This window comes from Panthera onca, chromosome C2 (genome assembly GCF_046562875.1).
Source record: "Panthera onca isolate mPanOnc1 chromosome C2, mPanOnc1 haplotype 2, whole genome shotgun sequence".
Lineage (NCBI taxonomy): Eukaryota > Metazoa > Chordata > Mammalia > Carnivora > Felidae > Panthera > Panthera onca.
In genome coordinates this window covers 55,862,767-55,886,429 of record NC_138347.1, presented here as the reverse complement: position 1 = coordinate 55,886,429, position 23,663 = coordinate 55,862,767, and the positions used below count along the sequence as shown (strand labels likewise).

The 23,663-nt window shown below is 39.5% G+C and overlaps 1 protein-coding gene across 1 annotated transcript in view; it reads left to right on the top strand.

Annotated features, from left to right (window-relative positions):
* MORC1 (MORC family CW-type zinc finger 1) overlaps positions 1 to 23,663 on the top strand; it is a 162,162-nt gene that overhangs the window by 83,699 nt on the left and 54,800 nt on the right. The window contains exons 15-17 of the mRNA XM_060640085.3: positions 3,795 to 3,923; positions 7,075 to 7,180; positions 12,374 to 12,512. Of these exons, the coding sequence (XP_060496068.1) occupies positions 3,795 to 3,923; positions 7,075 to 7,180; positions 12,374 to 12,512 (374 nt within the window). The remainder of the gene's footprint in view (positions 1 to 3,794; positions 3,924 to 7,074; positions 7,181 to 12,373; positions 12,513 to 23,663) is intronic.

Sequence of the window (23,663 nt, the reverse complement as noted above, 5' to 3'; positions counted from 1 at the left end):
TTCTTTCTCTGTCTCTCTCCTGCTCATGCTCTGTCTCTCTCTTTCTCAAAAAAAAAAAAAATTAATAAACATTAAAAAAATTAAAAAAAAAAAAGAAACTGACATGATAGGGTTCCTCGTACTGCCAATCTCTGGCTTGCTTAATCCCGTTGATGAAGCATCTGCCTAGTCTTCAGTGTCCAGTCCTTGGAAACTGGTTTTAATAACATGTTGTAAGTTGTACATGTTTGAGTAGTTTCTATCTGAAGAAAAGTTGAAGTTCTGTTGAGAGTTAGAAAACGCCATTTCTGACCCTGAGTGAATAACTCTAGTTGTTTTCTTTGTCCTGATATCTACTCTACTAGTGTGTCTTCTATCAGGCCTGGTCATGATGTTTGGGCTACTGAATGTTCTATGTTTTGCTTTGATCGCCAGTTATTCTTCAGTATTATTTAGTCTTATAAGTAAACATTAAGCTCTGTGTGTCTGCCTCTGAAAACAAGATCCTAACATAGCCACTGTCTTCAAGGATTTCACTCTCTAGAGGGAAAAATAGGCATAGAGTAAACTAAAATGTAATACGTAGGTGTTAAAGAGTGGTATGATCACATAAACAAATAAACATCGATTTTTTTTTTTTTAAGGGGCACCTGGATGGCTCAGTCAGTTAAGTGTCCGACTCTTGATTGTGGCTCAGGCTGTGATCTCATGGTTTGTGGGTTCAAGCCCTACATCGAGCTCCATGCTGATGGTGCAGAACCTGCTTGGGATTTTGTTTCCCTCTCTCTCTGCCCCTCCCCTGCTTGCTCACTCTCTCAAAATAAATATGTAAACATTTTTAAAAATTAAAAAAAAAAAAGAGTGGTGTATCACAGATTATCCTCCTACCCTTGAGAGGTGTGTGCCGGTGTTTCTAACATCCTAGTAGCTTCACAAACCTTAGAATATTTATGTTGGGGTTCATGGTTGATACTTGTTATAGAAGTGAGTTGGGCTGTGTTAACTGTGTTCAGTTAATGTTTCAGGGAGAGACATTATTTCACCTTCATTTTAAACCATAACAGCATATCAATAACATATTTTGTCAAGATTAGAAGCAACATTTTTTGAGGGCTTGTTACGTGCAGGATGCTGACCTCTGTGTTGAAGGCATGCAAAGTTATAAAGCACAACTTCTCCTTTCAAAAGGTACAGCCTCCTTGGGGAAGCAATATTTAAAGAGAGGACAAATATAATGCAGCAGCAGCTTAAACTTCTGCAGAGTGCTGTAGGTTTAAAAAAATTTTTTTTAATGTTTATTTATTTATTTTTTTTTTTGAGAGAGAGACAAAGTGTGAGCAGGGGAGGAGCAAAGAGAGAGGAAGACACAGAATCCGAAGCAGGGTCCGGGCTCTGAGCTGTCAGCACAGAGCCTGACGCGGGGCTCGAACTTACGAATGGTGAGATCGTGACCTGAGCCAAAGTTGGACACTCAACTGACTGAGCCACCCAGGTGCCCAAGAGTGCTGTAGTTTTTAACACACCTTCACGTTTATTCCTTATGATAACCCTGTAAAGCAAGTTATTGTAAACACTCACTTTATGATCAGAAAATTCAGTAGCTTCCCACAATTATACAACTAATGCGTGGCAGAGACAACACTTGAAGCCTCCTGACTTTAATCTAAACAGCAGCTCTTGCCTTGACACAGTAAGAACTGAGTAGTTCATGTGGAAATCAGAGAACAAGGTCTTACAAGCCCTGTGCAGACACCAAAGAACATTTCAGAATGTGGTGTGCAGTGAAGAAGTGGAGTCTGGGGGCTGGGGCAAGACTACCTGCTGAACAGTTAGCAAAAGCCAAGAGTTTGAGTTGAGAAAAGCCTAAGAACCAGAGTCCAAAGGGAAATTTGACGTGAGAGCTGTTAGCAGTTCCATGAAGAGACAAGGGAGGAGACCTGGGAATTTGTGAGGACAGCTTTCAGCCTGGCCCAATTTCATAGTTCCTTTGGAAGTCTGCATTCTTTCCTTGCTGCTCTTAATGGCACACAGCATTCTGGACCTAAATTTTAACAGGAACAGTAAGGGGTAAGGATGTTTATTTGTATTCTGCATAGATTATACAGTCCTGTGTTCAGGTTGTTGCATATATTTATTTCCAAGGTATGTATGTTAGACCCTCACTGTTTTGACCTTGTACATTGATGAAATGTTTTATATCTGCCACTTTTCAAGTGCTTAGTAGCCATGTGTGGTTAGTGGTTACCATATTAGACAGAATGGTAAGCATAGGTTCTTTTTTTTAAAAAGCATTTTTAAAGTAATATGTGCCATGTAAAAATATACAAAGTGTTCAGGGGGTGCCTGGGTGGCTCAGTCCAAATCTCAGTTTCGACTCAGGTCATGATCTCACTGTTTCATGGGTTTGAGCCCGGCATCAGGCTCTGTGCTGGTGGTGTGGAACCTGTCTGGGATTCTCTATCTCTCTCTCTCTCTCTGCCTCTCCCCACTCACACTTTCTCCGTCTCTCTCAAAATATAAATAAACTTTTAAAAAATTAAAAAAACAACAAAGCATTCAGAAAGTTAAAAATGGAAAGTGAAAGTGTCTTCCTTGGCCTTCTCAACCTCTCAACCTCTCTCTGGTAGCATCTACTATTAAAACTTCCTGTTGTTTCTTTTAGGAATAGAAAGGTGTGCCTATCAAAATTGTGTATGTATAAGCTTTTAATAAATGACAAAAATTGATTATACTAGGTATTCTGTTTTATGTCTTTTTAAAAAAAAAAATATCATTAACGTTCTATCCAAAAGGTCTTGAAACAGCTGTGCATTTAGCTCTAACTACCTGTTTTAAAGGTCGCCTTGTATCTCCTTGTTTGGAAATAGCATTTACCATTTCCTCTTTAGGCTTTTATGTTATTTCCACTTTTTGTTGTTGTTCTTGCCATTCCAAACAGTGTTGTAATACATATTGTGTGTTTATTTATTTTGTGTGTTTGTAGGGAAGAGTCCTACTAGTGCAGTTGCTGGATCAAAGGATAAGAACTCAACCTCTTAAGAAAGGCTCCTAATGGTCCTCCTTGACAAGTGTTGTTTCTAAGCAAGGAGGGAGTATCGAATCTGGGCCAAGGCTAGGGCATAAAAGACTGGAAGGAAAAAGAACCAGAGCTAAAATAAAGATGAAGAAACTGTGGCTATGAGGCCAGATGATAAATATCTATACCAATGGTCTTTTTTTTTATGTTTATTCAGTTTTGAGAGAGTATAAGCAGAGGAGGGGTAGAGAAAGTGGGGGACAGAAGATCCAAAGCAGGCTCTGTGCTGACAGCTGAGAGGCCAAAACAGGGCTTGAACTCATGAACTATGAGACTGTGACCTGAGCCGAAGTCGGATACTCAACCAACTAAGCCACCCAGGCACCGCACTAAACCAATAGTCTTCAGGGTGGCCTTTAAGTTTAACAAGTACAGTTGCTTCTGGGAGTATTTAAGAAAAGAGCCTTAAATATCAATGTATTTTATTGCAATAGTAGAGGTATGTATATGCTTTTATAACTGCTAGTGTTTTTAATTTTGTTATAAAAACATTGTGCCATTATAACAAATATAATAATATGTTGATTGTATTTAGGTTGGGAAATGCGAGAAAGTATAAAGAAGACAAATTTCACTCATACTCAGAGAAGACTAATGTTAATACTTTTATTTCTTATTTCTGTCTATGTACTAGTTTTTACATAGTTGAGATCGTACTGTATATACACGTGTTTGTATTCAACTTTGCTTATCAATCCTGATCTTGTTGATTTATTTTCGCCTTTTTTTTTTTTTTTAGGTAATAGAAATCTAACACGGTTTTGGAATGAATTTGGATACCAGAATAACAAGGATGGAGAGAAATCTTTAGATTCTATTCAGTATCAAAGAAGACAAGCCATGGCCATACCATTCATCATTCAGTGTGGTGAGTGTTGAATTCCATTCCAATCAGCAAACACTTAGTGAGTCAATATGCAAGTCATTGTGTTAAAAATGGGGTGTGAGAAAGACAAAGGTGGGTAGGATAGGGTTCTTGCTTTCAAAGGGGTTAGGGCCTAGGAGAGAGGTTAAGATACACATGAGACGAATTGTAATAAAAATGAAAATTAGGTAAGTGACGTCAAAGAGGCATAAAATTATTTGAGGATTCCAAAAGGGAGGTAGAGGAAGTTGAGGCCAGGCTTTGTGATAGAGGTAGCTTGTGCTGTGGTCTTTAAGGTAGAATTTTTTTTACCTTCTTCGATGTGGCCTCCTCTCTCCCTTTGGTTGTGGAGTTTGTCCTGCCAGTCGTCAGGTCTATTCCTGGGGCATTCAGGATGATTTGATAGTTATCTGGTTGTGTTCATGGGACAAGGTAAGCCTAGGCTCCTTCCGCTCCCCCACTGTCTTCCTCTACCTCTGTCTAAGGTAGAATTTTGACAGGCAGAGATGTAGTGGGACATGTGTGTTAATATCAAGTGGATACTTCAACTAAAATTTTTGTCATAGAATAATAGATACAGTCGTTCAAAAAATTTTAATATGTAGCACTGTGTTAACTAGTACTTAGAAGTTAGCTACTGAATGAATGATGAATTAATAATAAAAGCTAAGAGTAGGTTGAGTAAACTTTAATTAGAGTGACTTAAAGGCCAGAGTAAGGAGTGTTGACTCTGATAAGTAATGAAGAGTCTTTGGAAGTGTTTCAGTATAAGAACAACAGACATCACTGAAGCATTCAGCACTTAGTGCATGTCTCTGATACATCTACCAGCCACTATACAGAGGGTTAGAGAACCAAAGACACTCTCTTCTATCTGCAAGGAGTCTGCCATCCAGTGGAGAAGGCAGCCAGGCAAACAAAGAAAGTGCACGCCGTGTGCACAATTTTGTAGTTGTTTACACAGTGTCAAGGGAACACTTCTCCGACCTCATCCCTGGGATGATCCAAAGAGGACCTGACTGTCGTTTGTAACTTATAGGAAGCTTGCTCTGGCAGCTCAGTGCAGGATGATTTGGAGGAGAGCTAGAGCAAAGGTTGAGGTCAGATTATGCCATGGGCATAGTCCAGGATCCAGGGGAGAAATTGTACATGTTTGAAGAAGGGCATAGCCGTGGGATTTGAGAGGAACATACATGGCATGTATTTAGAAGGTATAATTGAGGAAATTGATGACTATATGCAACAGTCTATTGGATGGTATTAATAATAGCTGAAAATTTCTGTGTGTTTTTGATGTTTGCGGGGTACTGTCAGAATCCAGCCTCTAGTACCCAAGAGCTGTATGAAATTGGGCAAATTCCTTACCTTCTTTAAGCCTCAGTGTTTAGACTCTTAAAATGGGGTTAGCATTTGTAGCTAAATCATACAGTTTGATGAAAATAATATGAATTAACACATGCAAAATTTACTAAGTGCTTAGGATGGCATATTAGGGTCCTCCAGAGAACCAGAACCAAAAGGAGAGGTGAATAGATGGATAGATATTAATTATAGGGAATTGGTTCACATGATTAAGGAGACTAAAGAGTCCCGAGACCTGCAGTCAGCAAGCTGGAGACCCAAGAGAGCCATTGATTTAACTCCAGTTTGAGGCTGAAGGCCTGAGGGCCAGGAGACCCAGTAATATGGTTCGAGTCTGAATGTTGACAGCCTTGTTACCCAGGACGAGCCGATGTTTTAGTTTGAGTCGGAAGTCAGGAAAAAATTGATGTCTCAGCTCAATGTGAGGACAGTCAAGAAGAAAAAGTTCCTTCTTTCTTAGAAGACAGTAACCCTTTTGGAGTTCCATTCAGGCCTTCAGGCCCACATTAGGAAGGGTAATCTTTTTAACTCAGTCTACCAGTGCAAGAGTTGTTCTCATCCCAAACACCCTCAAAGACACACTCGGAATAATGTATGGCCAAATATCTGGGTATGCCACGGCCCAGTCAAACTGACACATAAAATTCAGCATCATAAATAGTGCCTCGCAATGTTGGCTCTTAAAATTGTTACGTCATTTAATCCTTAACAATTCTTTTAGGTAAGTGCTAATATTAATATCTTGTTACAGATAATGATACTGAAGCACAGAGAAGTAGTTCATCCAGAATCATGGAGGTAGCAAGTGGTAGAACTATTCCAGTTCTCTTTAAAAAAAAAAAAAACTTTTTTAATGTTTTTATTTATTTTTGAGAGAGAGACACAGAAAAAGAGTGCAGGCTGTGGAGGGGCAGAGAGAGAGGGGCACAGAATCCAAAGCAGGCTCCAGGCTTCGAGTGGTCAGCAGAAAGCCCGACACGGACCTCAAACCCACGAACCGTGAGATCGTGACCTGAGCCGAAGTTGGAAGCTTAACCGACTGAGCCAGCCAGGCTCCTGAGCTATTCCAGTTCTTAACCATTGTGACTTGAACGCTGTGTGACTTGAACGAGTGTGCAAACTGTTTCCATCATAGACGAACAGGGAAAATGTTTACCTAAGAGCCATGAGCTGTGTATGTGGATAGAATTCAGGATTAGCATTAATCCTGGAAAGAGTGGGGTCCCTTGGTCCTATAGGCATGAAGGAGTGAAAGGAAGAAATAGACAAATGAGGTCAGAAACCAAACTGTAGGCTGGAGAGTGGAATAAGAGCAGGAGACAAACACAGGAAAAGAAACTGTGAACTGTTCAGAGAACTTGATTTTCCTTGTTATGTTAGTCATGTGGTTGGAGATGAAAAGTGGTGTTGGCAGCAGAGAAATACTGAATCAGAGAAAATGGAAGAGTCAAGTCACTAGAAATGTTCCCCTGTTCAAGAAGAGGTGGAGAGGAATCTATTAGTTAAGATTCTTTTGGCTAAAAGTAGCAGAAACCAACTGGAAAGAACTTAAGCAATAACAACAATGACAAAACAATAATAATAATAATTTATTGGTGGTGGTGCCCCAGTGTAGCTCATAGAATCCCAGACTAGTTATGCTATCAAATGTAAAAGGTATGTGATGATAGATTAACTTGCTTTGTTTCAAAAGATAGCTCATACTTTTGGTATGTGCAATCAGCCATGTAACTATGCTAGGTTCACTTCTGATTGTGGTCTTTCTTGTGTGTGATTTTGTTTTCATTCTCAGATCTTTGCCTTAAATGGAGAGTCTTGCCTTCTTCTATCAATTATCAGGAAAAAGAATTTTTTGATCTCTGGATTTGTGCAAATAATCCTAACATCTTGGAAAACAGGTAGTTTTTGATAGTTTTCTAAAATTCTTTATCCATTTTTAATTCCTAACATAATTATGTATGAGACTAGGAAATTTCAGCTATAGATATCTTAGCTTAATAGCTATCATCCCTGTGAACTGTTTCTATCTCTTTGCCACCTATGGAGAGACACTTTGTTAATGTACTTTGCCATCAAGATAAGAGACCTGGATGTAACTATTTGCAAACTTTGGGGACGTGCAGCTGTGTGCAACGTGTGCAGCAGGAGACCATGACCCAGTGTTTGAGTTCTGCCTTCCAGTTCATTTTCACACAATGTATGGCTTTATCATAAAGGAGTCTTATCCAGAGGGTGTCTCCAGGGGCACTAGCCTGTTAGACCATGTGCTTTTTTCTGTTTAAGTCACATATTGATTTCATTGCTTTGTGCTCCTGGAGGAAGAAGTTCAGACTAAAACAGGAAAAAGACTGATTAAGTATTGATGAATGTCACTGTTATTACTGGCCTGTTAGACTTCTGTGACCTTCCTTGGGGAGAAAAGAGTGAGTACCCCCTTTTAATGAAGGCACCCCTAATTCAAACATTGCTTCTCCATAGAGTTTGTCCTAAGTTTTTGGCCTGCATAAGTGGATCAATATTGCAAATATAGACATTAGTGTAATAATTCCTGTTTGGTTATTTTTATCTAGCCTTAAAACAAACAAACAAACAAAAAACCAAGAGAGAGAAAATTAAAAAAAAATTTTAGAAACTGCTGCTAAAACCCCTTCCACCTGGAGTCCTCAGGTTAGCCATATTTAGAGACTAAGGAGAATGCCATTTGGATGTAAATTTTAAAAAATAAAAAAATAAAATTAAAGAAAAAAGAGGGGAAAAAAAGGAAAATGCCAGAAGTGGTAAGGACTCTTAGATGGCCTGGGGCTTTTCAGTCTTATTTCTTGTTTTACAGGAGAACTTGCTTGTTTGTTTGTTTGTTTTCCAAATAACACTTATCTCACACCCCAAATCTATAAGATAAGTGCAGAACTTTCCTGATTGAAATGGAAGCTGGAAATCTGGGGGCCAAAGATCCACTTATCATTTCTGTTCTATGCTCTCTGTACAAAGCTCTGGGGAGCTTAGAGCTTTGAGCTTTAGAGCTGCAGTGAGCATGATTAGACACTACTGATCTGGTCTCATTCCTTCATTTTACAGAAGTGAAAGCTGAAACCCAGATGGGGGCTGAGAAACATGTTGCTAAAGCTACTGGCCGGGGTCTTCTGACTTGTCACTAGTTTCTAGCCCTAACTTGAAACTTAAATATTTCCCACATAGGAACCATGAGTTGGCTCAATTTCAGTATTTAGAATAGTTAATAGTATTGATCCCTTCCTGTGAAGTAAAAACTTTTCATGCAACATTAGGATAGTGTTTAGAGTTCTGACTCTGAGGCCAGGCTGCCTGGGATTGACGCCTGGCTCCATTAGCTGTGAAACCTTGAACAGGTAACAGAACCTCTCTTGAAATTGACTTTCTATCATTTAGGATGGGGTGTAACCATAGTACCTTTTGTATCTTCTCTGGGTCCAGCTGAGTCCCTTAGAAAGACAATTTACTAAGTTTCTGGTTACTGGGGGCTTCTTAGTTATAAGAATTGAGGTCCCTCCCCACATGTCTAACATATATCTATGACTTCTTAGCCCAGCCTTGGGCATTCTTGGACTCACAGAACTGGGATCTGTCCTCTACAGCTTTCTTTACCTCCAGCTTACCATTGTCCCTGGATTGGCACACTCTCACCCTCTTCTTGAAATGTGGTGATGCCATCAGAGAACATAGCAAAATTAGTTTCAAAGCTGCATTACAGTGCCCCTTGTGATGACAGGCAAGATAAATTTAGCCACATTGACAGAAAACTGATGGTCTCTCAAAGCCTAAAATGCAGAGAGTCATCTTATATTTATAATTTATGTCCTTGATTCTTGAAATATGCTGACATAATTTTGACCATGTGTATTTCATTTGCACTGAAAAGATTAGGACAAAAAATATGCTTAATGTGCCAGCAAGAGATTTAGGAGATATATAAAGAAAAACTCTTGATTATGAGGGCAATTACTAGAGAGTTGACACTTTATTGAAAGTCATTAATAGTTCCAATTCAATATGGTAGGATGGACCTATGTACTTTGAGAATACACCATGAAATAGCAACACCCTGTGCCATTGGATTTGGATAGAATCACATGAAATTGGTGTATTAAAGTGATGAGAAATGCAGTATAGTTTTTAGACAACATTTGATGAATGGAAGGCCAGAGTAATGGCAAAAAGTGGCATCATCTGTATTTATAGAAAATATAGTGTTATGGTAAGCAGTTAATTGCCAATTGTCAGTAGGGTTAATAGCAATGAACAGCATTTGAATGAACAATCTGTGTAACCAGAATTTAGGCAGGAAATATAATAACAGCTTTTTCTTACAAAGCAATTACATATGTTATCTCATTTCCCGTTTACAATAACTGTATGAACTTTCACCATTTCTCAGAGGAGGAAACGGACTAAGAGAGGCCCCATGACTTGTCCAGGATTCCTCTCCAGAGCTAAAATTTGAAGCTAAAGCTGTAGGTGTAAACTTGTACTCTTTCTGCCTTATCACATCCAGTCTCCAAAGGCATCCTCTTTGTGTGTGTTTCAAATTTTTTTTATTTGAGTAACATTACACACAATGTTACGTTAGTTTCAAAGTGTACAACACAGCGATTCAACATCTATATACCTTGCTCTATGTTCACCACAGGTGTAGCTACCATCCCTCACCATACAACACTATTACAGTATCATTGACTATATTCCCTACGCTGTACCTTTTATGTCTGAGACTTATTCATTCCATCACTGGAAGCCTGTATCTCCCACTGCCCTTCACCCGTTTTGCCCATGCCCCACCCCTTTCCCTCTGGCAACCGTCGGTTTGTTCTCTGTATCTATAGGTCTGATTCTGCTTTTTATGTATTCGTTTGTCTTGTTTTTTTAGATTCTGAAGGCATCCTTTTATATTTCAGGAAGCCTAATGCCAGTTATATACGCTATAGTGACAAAACATACCATTTTACAAATGGTAGTATTCAGAGTTGACCCAGCAGGTAAAATGAAACCATTCTTTTTTGGACCACCAGAGCCTGTTTTTTGTTTCCACTTTATTTTTATTTTTATTTTTAATATGAAATTTATTGTCAAATTGGTTTCCATACAACACCCAGTGCTCATCCCAAAAAGTGCCCTCCTCAATACCCATCACCCACCCTCCCCTCCCTCCCACTCCCCATCAACCCTCAGTTTGTTCTCAGTTTTTAAGAGTCTCTTATGCTTTGGCTCTCTCCCTCTCTAACCTCTTTTTTTTTCTCTCTTTTCTTTTTTTTTTCTTCTTCCGAGGGAGGCTAGACATTTTTTATCACAGTAGCTGAGAAATAGGTATCAGTATACTTCCATTCCATTCATGCTCTGTGTTTATCTGCATTTATAAATGGGGATCACCAACAGGGTAAGAATGATGCTTATCATTTGACTGAACCAAAGAAGTCTGCATTGTGAGAACGATATTTAAAAATATTCATGGGTCGTGTTGCAAGTTAAAATTTAATTTGCTTCCCAAAATCTTTAACTAAAGATAATTGACAGGATTGTGTTTTATTAAAATACTTGAGGTTATTCTTTTCTGAATAAAAACTGCACGTTGCCACAGGGTTTTTGCTCAAAATAGAAACCTCTACAGGTACCACCCCACAGATGTCTTCAAATCAGCACTGCAGGTAGCTGTACATATAGTAGATACCCCCTGATTTGTTTAGTTGCCTCCTCTGTTTGAAACTCACAATAACAGCGAATACCATATGTGGGTGGAATTAAGTGCTTTTTCACAGTCCTGCTTGAATTTGACCACAGTTCCTCACTCCCTTCTCCTAAGGGGCAAGAAAAATATACCCTGAAGCCCTAAAAAACACAAATCATGGGTTTGATCTGCTCTGCTTCTCCAGCACTGTTTCAGCTGGGAGAAGGCCCTAATCTTGGCCCTCTCCTCCCTGTCCCAGCTTCACAACACATTTATTTCATACAAACTTTGTCCCTTCCCCCTTATTTTTGGTTCGTATAAATAAGAGAAAAACCCTTGTGTAAAACAGGCTCTCAGAATTCACCTTGACATTTTGCCCCACTTCTGAACATGCCCAGTCATGCCCTGACTAAAAGCCATGCCCGGTGGGAGTTGAACTTCTTATCCTTGCTATCAAGAGAAACAATAGCCTTGCTATCAAGAGAAACAATATCATATATCAATTTTTTGATAGTTTGGCTAACTCAAGTCTACAGAACATAGCCATGTGACCAAGAGTAGGAAAATAACAAAACAAAACAAAACAAAATGCCCCAAACCTCCCAAGCCATATGTTTCAAAGGTGGTTAGTATTTTTATGGAACCATAACGAGGGAGGCTCTTGTCCACAGTTTGCCTACTGTTCATTTACATACAGTTCTACTTGATTATATACTACGTGTATTAACCAACTAGTGATTGGAAACAGCACAGCAGTAAGACTGGGCAGCACAGAGGCCCCTGCAAGTGTGTTTACCACAACAGCAGGGAGAGAAGGGCAGGAGCTGGGAGCACGCTGCAGCCAGGGTGTGGGGCTGATCGGTGATGAAGGGCTGTGCACGGCTCCGTAAGCCCCCAAGGCTGTGACTGAGTGACTGCATGGCACCACAGTGGTCACAGTGCTTCACAGCCCTCCTGAGTTCTCAAACAAGGGATCCATGTGTTCCAGAGCAGAATTATTTGGTGTCATTAAGAGAGACATGGAGATTTCTCTCCAAAGTTTCTTGGGGAAAAAATGTTTGGCAATAATGAGATAAGCTTCAATTATCTGAGGACATCTTTGCAAAAGGCCTCATTTCATGATAATGCAGGATAAATGAAGCATTGGTAAAGTAATGAAGGTTCTCCCATTCTTGTAAATATACCACCCTCCACATTTTCCCTTAAGCTCTTTTCCATGCAGGCTGGAGACGTAATGTCATGTATTGCCAAAAGTCATCAATACAGTGCTCTTCCTTTGTAGTCACGTTTTGGATATAAGGCGTAAGGAGTATCTGTTCATAGAAGTAAGTCATCTTTCACAGACAATAAACAGTTTGATATTTCCTCCTGATGTTGTTTCTTGTTGATCGTGAAGTTGTCATCAGGCAGAAAGCCTACCTTCCATCCCCCTGGGCACCATGAGCAGAGTGTCACCATCAAAAAATGAGAAAGAGAAACAACTTCGAGAGGCAGTCCAAAGGTACCACAATCGACTGGCAGAACAGCAGCCACAGGTGAGCTGTTGTTAATTCTTTCCAAAATCTACCCAAACTCTTTGAGCTGTTGGTTTTATGTGTACACATGAACTAAGGTGGTTGTTTCCTTCTTTTTTTGTCACCTGCTTTTCATTTTGGGGCTAAGGACTGTTTGGGAGGGAGCACAGTGCCCCAGGGGCTCAGAAAGGGAGGTGAGTTGTTAAAAAAAATACTACCTGGGACATTTAAGCCCATCTACACAGCAGTGCACGTGAGGAATAGGAAGATTTATTTTCCTACAAATTCACATAGAGTCTGGTATAGGCGACATGGTCAAGACTGGGGCATAAGTCTGTATGTTTCCCAAGATTGTGCTCTTCCCTGAGAGTCGATTTTTGAGGTGAAGAATTGGTCTTTTAAAAAATATTAGCCTATTAATATAGAAACTCAATGTCACTTAAGAAAATTCAATAAATAAGACATTACTATCAGTAAATGTAAGAAACCATGACAATTTCAAGTGAAAGAAAAAGTGGCATGCAGAAATATTATTTTAATCTCTTAACTAATAAAGGAATTAGATCTCTGTTTACTTTATAGATTTAACACCCAAATTCAGCATTTTTAAATATAGCCTGTCAACTTCCTCAAATAGAACCTGAGGAGGTCAGCAGCATATGTCCAAATGTGTTGACCTCTCTGTAAATGTCAGGAAATAAAATACTTGAATAGAAAATTCTCTTATGGAGCAGGAAGAATGATCCTCAGGCTTAATACCTTATTATTATGTGTCTCCCTGTGCTTTTTAGAAGATAAACTTTCTTCTCCACCTCATTTCATCTTCTTACCTCTCCCACTTTGCTAGGGATCTGCTGTGCAGATCAGTCCAGCCACCACTTGGAATCACAACCAAAGAAACATGACCCTTCCTGTTAGTCTGTAGTCTCTGGGTCTCTCAGGAAGACCTGACTGAGAGTCGCTTTGCAAACATATTCTCTTAAGCATTCCCTGTCCCCTGAAACTGGTGAAAATTTCTACAGTTCTTAGAGCCTCTAGTCGTGGGTTTGATAACACAGGTCAGAAGTAAAGGTATCATAGCCTGCAGTTATTTTAATCAACAAGTAGGTACAGTGATCTTTCCAATGTGGAATGTCTTCATTTGTTTTTCATTTCTTGTTTACTACTCCTGTAGATTTGTGAAGACAGACAGCATATCCTGAATTGATTCTATCTTTATTGCAGTCTCTGGATACTTTTTTCTTTCCAATGGAGGTCAGAGCTGACCCTTGGATAGTAATAGTTGCCAGTTGCAAAGACTTAAATTACCCTTTTGTTTGTTTAGTATTGGCTCTTTTATTCATTACTAAGGTAGAGATTTTGATGGTAGCTGTTGGAGTAACATTTGGGCCATCCATTCTGCTTATTCTTTCTTTCTTGGTAGTTGAGTTTTTCATAACGAATTTGATCCAGGTTTATAGATTCAGTCTGTTTTAAATTTAAACAAAGAAGTTTAGCGGTACTTGCATAGAGACTAGTGGCCATCAGTTCAAAGGATGTAAGAATCCTCACCCTCCTCGTCCTCTTTTGTGAAAATAATCTTAACATATTCAACTCACTTTCAACACTCAGTGCCCTTAGCTGACCCTGTTTTGGAGCTAATCAAGGAAAGCTTTGTTTAAGGTTCACCAGCTGTAGGCAACCAGTTAATTTTGAGGTGATCATTGAGCACACACTTGCCTTTGGGTCTGTCCCATGCTAGGCATTGTGGGAAATACAGAGTAACTCTAATACCACGGCCTGAGCTCTGTGAGCTCAGGGATAACCTTGGTTTTGTTTACTATAAATCTGTTACCGAGAACTGTTCCTGGCAAGTAGTAAGTACTCAATAAATAGTTGTTGAATCAATAATAGAACACACGTTCAGATAATAAACAGTTCTTTTGCAGACCGAGTCTAACAGCTGTTTGAAAATTAGTGACCAGGGGTGCCTGGGTGGCTCAGTTGGTTAAGTATCCAACTCTTAGTTTCAGCTCAAGTCTTGATCTCACAGTTCATTAGTTCAAGTCCCACAATGCGCTCTGTGCTGGTGGCACAGAGCCTGCTTGGGGTTCTCTCTCTCTCTCTCTCTCTCTCTCTCTCAAAATAAATAAACTTAAAAAAAAAAAGAAAATTAGTAACCACTGTAACATAATACTAGTTCAGTATTTGTCTGATCATAACTGAAACTACGATAGAGGTTTATTACAGGGAGATAGTGGGGCAGCTTCAGTCAAAAAAAGGTTCAAAGAAGGAATGGCAGGGGCACCTGGGTGGCTCAGTCGGTTGAGCATCTGACTTTGGCTCAGGTCATGATCTCAAGGTTCGTGAGTTCAAGCCCTGCGTCGGGCTCTGTGTGGGCAGCTTGGAGCCTGGAGCCTGCTTCGGATTCTGTGTCTCCCTCTCTCTCTCTGCCCCTCCCCAGCTTGCACTCTGTCTCTTCCTCTCTCAAAAATAAATAAACATTAAAAAAAAATTAAAAAAAAAAAAGAAGGAACGGCAATTAACTTGTGTCTTGAAGTTTATTTAGGGTGAAGAGAGGGAAATGATCGGGCAGGCATTCTAGGTGAGAAAAACATTATAAACGAAGACTTGGAGATTAGCACTGACTTGTTCCTTCATGGTGCCAATCCTCTAAATTACATGCTAAACTTATGTATTTTAAAAAATAGACTCAGCATCTGTGTGACATGTCTCTCTTTTAAAAACTGTGTAACTCATTATAAAATATGGTAATTGCTGAATAGAAGACCTCTGGAAGGTGACCTCAATTCCCCTTTCACAAAAATAACCCATGAAAGTATTCAAAAAACTGTATTTTGGTGATAGCTGCCAGATGCCAGAAACAAGACTCAAAACTGCCCAATAGTCATTGTGAATTACTCTCTTCCTGACCACCTTTCAGATGAAGTTCTGTTAGAATATAACATGGGCAAGGGTGCCCAGAAAAATAGGGCCCTAGTGCCATTCAGGTGAAGTGCAGACATGATTCAGGTGTGGGGTAGATATCACTGGAAAATCAGGAACTGGTTAGTGTATGACTGTGATTCACTATGTCTACTGGTGGTGCCCATTCATTCAATATCGGGAAGTAATAAGATACATGCCGTGTAATTATGGTTTGCCCGCCTCTTGTTCTCCCTCCCTGCCTCCCATTACTAGTGCCTACTTATGCGCTGACCAGACTGGGAAGCAAATATAAAAATGACCTAAATCTGCACATCCCATTTCGTGTTCTCTTGTATTTCATCTTTCATGGCTGAAGGCATCCTGATCTGGAAAATGAAAAGTTCACTAGGTCAATCAAAGACCTTTCTGGATCTTAGATTCTGTGGTTCTGGGTTTTGTATCACTGACAACCAGGAGTGGTAAAATAATTGTAGGAGAGAGAGTATGATGGTACCGGAGCTACAGGCTCATGTCCACCTCTCACACACCCTACCGGTATGATGAGTGACTAACCTCTAGGAGTACCGCCTACCTGAGCTAGAGGATACTCACAGTGGGTCAGAAAACTGTTCTGGTTAAAGAGGTGTCTCAATGGTTAGATCTTGTCCTCTAGGAGAAAATGAAGTAGCTAAGTCCACAGATATCGTTTCCACAGTTGGTATGTTATGTAATCCCTGCAACATAGCAGTCATATCAGTTACAGCAAAAGAGGGAAGTAAAGTTCAAAGGCGTTCAATAATTTGAATCAATTGCACATTTTTAAATGATAAAGTTGGAGTTTGTTTCCTTTTTGTCTAATGTCAGCACGGATCTGCTCACATTCTCATAAGGTTGAATACAGACAGAAAGGACATAAGAACATTTACAAAGGCAACAGACCGCTACGTTGCAAAATATCTGTTTAGGAAAATACCTAATGAACTATGTGTACACAGTTCATAAGCTGCGTCAGCAACCCAAAACCCTCTTTATAAATTGTGCTTCTGAAACGCCCATTCCACTCTTTCTCCTTTCTGAATAGATGAATGAATAATCTGTTCCTAACTCCATGTTTCAACTTCATTCCACATTACCCGCTGTTTCTATAGCAAGTGACAAGTGCCACCTGCTGGCCAAACGATAAAGCATTTTCATTTTCATTGTGTCACTTGATGGCTCTGCTACTATGTGGTGTGTTATCTGGATAATTGTTATTCTGTTTGTCAGTAAACCTAGACAATAATTGTTAAAGCCATAGAGTTACAAAATCAGTTTCTCTGCATTTGAGAAACTTTCTAATCCTCAAGTGTGCCCCTTTATGCGTTTTAAGTCACAGGTTAGATTTTCATCTACCTCCCGTTGTGTCATAAGGACGATTGCATCATAATCATGCACGTGGAATATAGCTTTCGGTACATCTCATTCAGGGTTTTTTGGTACCACCTTAAATCCACTTAATGCCTTCAGTTATTAGAACACAGATCATAACTTGATTCCCTGAATAAAGCCTACTCTACATTTACCCCTTTGTACATAAATAATGTTAATGAGTCTGTATTTATATCATACGTGTTTTTGTGGTGTGTGCTGTATCACTTGCGCATCCTGTAGGTCTTTCTGCCTGAGTATTTTCTGACTAATATTAATTTCTTATCCTACACTCTAGGCTCTCTCTAATCTGACTCTCTTTGCTTTCCTGGCAGTACAGTTGACCCTTGAGCAACATGGATTTTAACTGCGCGGGTCCACTTGTGCAGATTTTTTTTTTTTTTTTTTTTGATAAATACAGTAGAGCACAGTAAGTGTATTTTCTCTTCCTTATTTAACTAATGACATTTTCTTTTCTTTAGTATACTTATTGTAAGAGTACAGTATTTAATACATCTAACATACAAAGCATGTTTTAATTTGACTGTTATCAGTAAGGCTTCCAGTCAACAATATGCTATTAGTGGTTAAGTTTTAGGGGAGTCAAAAGTTAGTTGAAGATTCTCAGCTCTGTAGGGGTTGGCGGCCCAACCCCTGTGTTGTTCAGAGGTCATCTGTAGTTTCTTCCCCTCTATGGGAATTGCCCTGAGCTGGCCTTAGTCCTTAGGTGTATTCTCCATTTCCATGCTGCTCTGAGTGCCTATGATCCTTCCATTTGGTCTGGAGTGGCCTTTGTCTCTTTTTTAGCTCTTCAAGATCTAAAAATATCATTCTCTGTATGAAGTCTTTTCTCATTCTCTCCCTGTAAAAATGTCTTCTTTCCAGTTCTCTTTGTCCTTAATGGGTCTTTCTTAGAACATGTTTTACTTTGTACTTGGTACAATAGTTATTTGTGTATCTGTTCTGTCTCCTATATTAGACTATAAACTTTTAGAAAGAAGGGACCATTTTTATTCATCCTTGCATTCCCCAAAATACCTAGGCCTGGACCTTTCAACGTAATAAGTATTTACCAAACAATGAATGAAAGGTTAAAGGAATAATCTGATTTATGCATAACTCTTCACAAATAGGTACAAAAATAATTAGTTTTCATTTGGTTGAGTTGGTTCACTCTACAAAAGTTAGACTTAACACTTTCTGTGTACATTTTGGAGACCAAAATGTTCTTACACTTGGTCAAAATAAGGTGTGGCATTTGGATGGGAATACAGAGACTGTATTTGGATTTGATTTGTCATGTTCATGGTCTTTGCATCAAGTGAAGAGCCTGTGTAAAATGTCATGCCTGTTAAAAAGGAATTCCAGCAACAGCATTCTGTTCTTTTGTGGTGCTCACGTGGACACAAAAAAATGAAATAGTATAATCTGACAGTTCCCACATTGGTTGTTTTAGCAGTAAATGTGGAGCAAGAAAGGCTTCCTGAACTTTTAGCTGTGTTTTTCAAATTGAAATGGCATATCTGAACACAACTTTGTAATGAAGAGTACGAATGCATTTTCCCATTTAGAATTTAATCTTTTAAATGTGTCATTATTGTGTAGGATGCTGAGATTTCAAATCTCTATAACCATGGAGACAGATGCCTTAGAAAATATATTTATTCATCAAGAGTACTTTTCAGTCTTCTTACATAAACTGCCATGATCTAAAATTTATGATACCTAAAGACCCTTGTCTAACAAGAAGCTATTATATTCACTGTAGTTGAAATATTTTACTTTATTACTCTTGCTACAAAGATCTCATTTCTCTGTGGTGATGTGTTGTTTTTCCGAAAGGGATAATGCATAATATATTCACACTTGTGGGCCCTGTGTTCACAGCATAGCAAACGAGACGTTAAGTGAATTGTTTATGTTGAACTAGTTTAGAAGTTCCTTGAGGGTAGATATCACATGTTCTTTCTCTTGTATACCTCCCACCACCACACCTGGCTCAGTATTGGGTAAAATAGATGTCCAACAGAAGATGTTCACCTTCTTAACTTGAATTGCTTGTCCAAATTATATTTCATTTCATTTCATTTCATTTCATTTCATTTCATTTCATTTCATTTCATCTTTATTTTATTTTATTATATTGTATTTTATTTTATAGAGAAAGAACACAAGCAGAGGAGAGGGGCAGAGGGAAAGAGAGAATCTTAAGCTTCACTGAGCATTGAGCCCGACACGGTGCTCGATTCCATGACCCTGGGATCATGACCTGAGCCGAAATCAAGAGTCTGACACTCAACTGACTGAGTCACCCGGACACCCTGTCCAAATTATTTTCTAACTCGTCTTTTCCTGAGGAGCTGATGTCACACTACATGACAGAACAACACTGTGGTTTACTAAGCAATCTGGGACAGCGCCAGTAGTTAGATGCACATCAGAACAGCCAGAGCAGAACCCCTTCAGGGAGCAGTGTCGTCTGAGGGGCCCAGGACAGTCCCTCTTCCTGACTTCATAAGTCACCCTATTATGCCCTGAAGATTGGGACCGAGAAATACCATCTATTGTCTGCTCCTGGGTTTCACAAACATGACCAGTGCAGCTGCTGAGGACCAATAGGAATGTGAGTCCAAAGGGAACTTCTTGCTCTGAGAAGGACAGAAGTAGCTTTGACTACTGACGAGGGCAGGCAGTCTTGCCACATTTCATCCCACACTCTGCATGTCAGTCATTCCTGTTCACATCTACAGAGATGGAGAGAGTAGACGTTCAGGTGTGTCGTGTGAAATGATTTTCACTGGAGGGAATATTAATTTGGATTTTAGTGCAAGTATACCTATTAGATCTCTGCCCTATAAAAATTTCTTGGGCACCTGAACTGCATGTACAACCAGTTCTCAATTAGTGTGCATGCTCTTTAGGGATAATCAGAGGCTGCCTGGTACCCTGGAAGCACTGAGGGGGCTGTTTCCTCACTGCTCAGAGTAAGGTACAGATATTTGGCTTCCTTCCAAAGCAGGCTACTCACTGGTCCCTTCTAAAGGAACCCGGTATCTCTGAATCTGTACCCCTGAGCACCAACACTCCGGAATCCACTCCTGAATCTTTCCCTCTCAGCTTGAATCTCATTTCTCATCTTGTTAGTCCTAATCTCCCCTCCTACTCAGGACCCAGCTTCACATTTTCAGTTCAGTTTAAGGAACTGTATTCCACAATTGTTCTGATTTTGAAGTCTGGCCCCACATCTTATGCCTCTTGATTTATCGTTGTTAAGCCTTTTCTACCTGATTGTATTCTTGGTTTGAGTCTGGTTCCTTCCTCTGGCCTAACTCCTATAGGCTTGAGTGAAGTTCAGATGTAATCTCTATTTTCTACCTTGTCCTTAACCAGCAAGTGCTTTAACCGTGCCCTTCTTCAGTCAGTCTTGCTTGCCCAGACCCAGTCTTCTTTTTTTTTTTTAATTTTTTTTTGACGTATATTTATTTATTTATTTATTTTTTGAGACAGAGAGAGACAGGGAATGAATGGGGGAGGGTCAGAGAGAGGAGACACAGAATCCGAAACAGGCTCCAGGCTCTGAGCGGTCAGCACAGAGCCCGACGCGGGACTCGAACTCACGGACCTGCGAGATCATGACCTGAGCCGAAGTCGGACGCTTAACCAACCGACTGAGCCACCCAGGCGCCCCAGACCCAGCCTTCTTACACAGGGTGGTGTATTGACACACCTGGGGGCTCTAATCCAGATCCAGAGAATTAATTGTTATTTGCTATGACCTTTCCTTTCTGATGGTCTAGAATCATCCTTCCTCTACTCAGAGAATCCTCAAGGAGGTCTTCTAGCCAAGACCATTGGTAATTATTCCTGGCATTTGAAAATAACTATTACTTAAAATGTTTCTGAACACAGGCAGATCTAGTTTTTTTGGACCTTGAGGTTTGTATAGTTTCGTGCCCCTCCCCCCAGTCAAATAAATCACAAAATTTATAAATATGAAGTTGGGGGCAGAGCCTTGGAAGGGGTCTGTGTTGAAGAGGGGTCCTGAAGCCAAAGCCTCATTTGCTTCATGGTTTATCTGCCACTTGTTTCTGCATATACTGTGCCATTTGATTGCCACAGGGTTTTTGTAGTAAATGATAATTGCATATTTTTTGGGTTTCCAATTCCCTTCTCCTCTTCAATTTCTTCCCCAAGATTTCCATAATCGTATATATTTTGGTGAATTCTAAAACTACTCTGAATGATTAACTGCACACGTTAAATAGATGAGGAGTTTAAAGGAGAAGGATGAATGGAAGGATTGAATGACATAGTGCTTATAATGTGCCACTGTTAGAGGTGCTGTAAGTGTACTGACTCACTTAAACCCTATGACACTCCTATGCTTTTATAATTCCTCATTCATAGAAAAGAAAACTGAGGTGCAGAGAAGGAACTTGCCAAGTGGAGTTAGGAAGCCAGAGAATCTGACACAGTCAAGCTCCAGACCCCTTACTGTTAATCAGGCATGTGCCTTTCTTGGCTTAAGTCACATAAACAAGACAGGAATACAGATACACTTAGAATAGGAGATTGATTCTTATTTCAAAGCTGTTTGAACCTCTCTGATATCTTGCTTTCAGTTTGGATTGATAGCTCTTCAGCGTGGGAGAAATTGAGAAATTAATAGCTAACAGCAATCATAATTTTTCTTTTTGAGGAACTCCGTCTCTATTAGGCAGATTTGGAGGGCAGTGATCTCTCTGGAAGACGGTATAGAGGGAAGATGTTTAGGGGCTCTTTATTTTATTCTATTTTTTTTTAATTTTTTTTAATGTTTTATTTATTTTTGAGATAGAGAGAGACAGAGCATGAACAGGGGAGGGTCAGAGAGAGAGGGAAACACAGAATCTAAAGCAGGCTCCAGGCTCTGAGCTGTCAGCACAGAGCCCGACGCGGGGCTCGAACTCAGACTGTGAGATCGTGACCTGAGCCGAAGTCAGACGCTTAACCGACTGAGCCACCCAGGCGCCCCTTTAGGGGCTCTTTAAAGATGGTGGAGGCAGCTGAATGTGGTAGGCAGCACTGGCCTGGTGTCAGGATCTTTAACTGCAGGTCCCAGCTCTTTTTTATAAAAGCAGCAGACCTCAGGCCTGCCTGAAGTCTCTAGTCCTTGATCTTAGTATCCCCTAACTCAGTAAAAAGAAGGGGATTAAGCTGGATGTTCACAAAGACCCATCCAATTTTAGAGCGTGTGAATATTGCCATCTTTGTTTGCAAGCTGTTAAGTTTTAAATATCTATATTTATTAATTTTATTCTGAATGCAAACATGAGGTTTCTGGAGCAAAGAAAATTATTATTTAATTATAGCAAATAATTGCGCTGATTCCCATTTGCCCTAATTTGTATCCCTGAAGCAATGGATGAGATGAGTCAGATCAGATGTTGTCCTACATATACCAGAATTTGTACTCCTGGTAAAGAACTCTGAAAGGGGGGTTGGGGAGGGGAGAATCTGGAAGTTTATATAGGAGAGAAACAGCCATCTGTCTATTCCCCTCCATACGCATGTAACCCTTTGCTCTTTGGGAGGGATCCTGAATTCTTACTCTTCCCTTTGAAATATAAATAAGTCTTTCTAGGGCAAGATAAGACTAACTTCTCCAGCCTTTACAACCCAGGCAATGTCCACACCGTCTCCAATTCCATTCCTCCCTCAAAATGTAAACACATACCTTCAAGGAGGTAAATCTCTTTGGAGATGCTCTCTCACTAATAATTAGTCATAAATTAATTTCCTAGGTTTGTTCTTCTATCCCAGGTCTCAAGTTTTAGCAAAATTCGATCAGAAAGCCCTGATGGTATGGATACATAAAAGTATTTTCTCTGTAGCATCACAAAGCACAGATATTATTATAAGGGAGATTCCTCAGCCTTCCAGGTCTGTGAGTCTGTGATGATTGGGCCATCTGAATGACAATGTCACATGTTTGAAAAATACGGATTCCCTGGGATCTGCCAGACTGACTGAACAAGATTCTTGGGGACTTAAGCCTTGGAATCTGCATTTCTACTTAGCTCCCCAGATGATTCCTAGATACCACAGACATTCCCGGATTGAGGATCCCTCAGCTTTTCCGCTTTTCTGACACTTCATCTTATGAAGCTTTTGCTGATTCAGTCTATGATTTTCAGGGCTTTCCAAACATGTAAAGAAATTTAAGAGTCTTTCTGGGAGAGTTTATAAGTGTCATATAAAAATAAATAACTGATATTAGCAAGATTTCTAGGCTGATAATGATTCTTTGAAGTCTGGAGATGATGGTGATGATTTAAAAAAATGCTGTTGTTAGTAAACAGCTACTCCTTAAGTAAATGAGACAGAATTTAAAGCAGGTTAACAGTTATATAGATTTCCGTTCTATAAAATATGCAATTAAAGATGTAAAAATGGGTTTTTAAAATAAAAAAGCATATAAATGATTTTAAAAACTATATTTAAAGAATTATAGGTCAGTTCCATAAGTAATCTTCATCCATCTATTAGTAGAAATGCATCTATCAGTAGAAATACCTGTCGCTAATTAAGGAGGGAAAACTTTTGGAGGAACTAGTAACATTTTTCATTAAGGTCAATTTCATTTAACACACTTAACATGTGCCAATTTATTTTAGTTCGCTAATTATATGTTATCCCTGTCTCCACAGAAGATATTTTGATAGATAAAACTAAAATACCCTACTTTTTGTCTTAATGCTTTAGAAAACTTTTTTCTAATCTTACTTTTTCGTGTTTTGTTTTGGTCTTTTGCCTTTAATTCTGCTGAATTATTAAATTAAGTGTGCAAGTATTACCTCTGTATTTATTATGATCCGG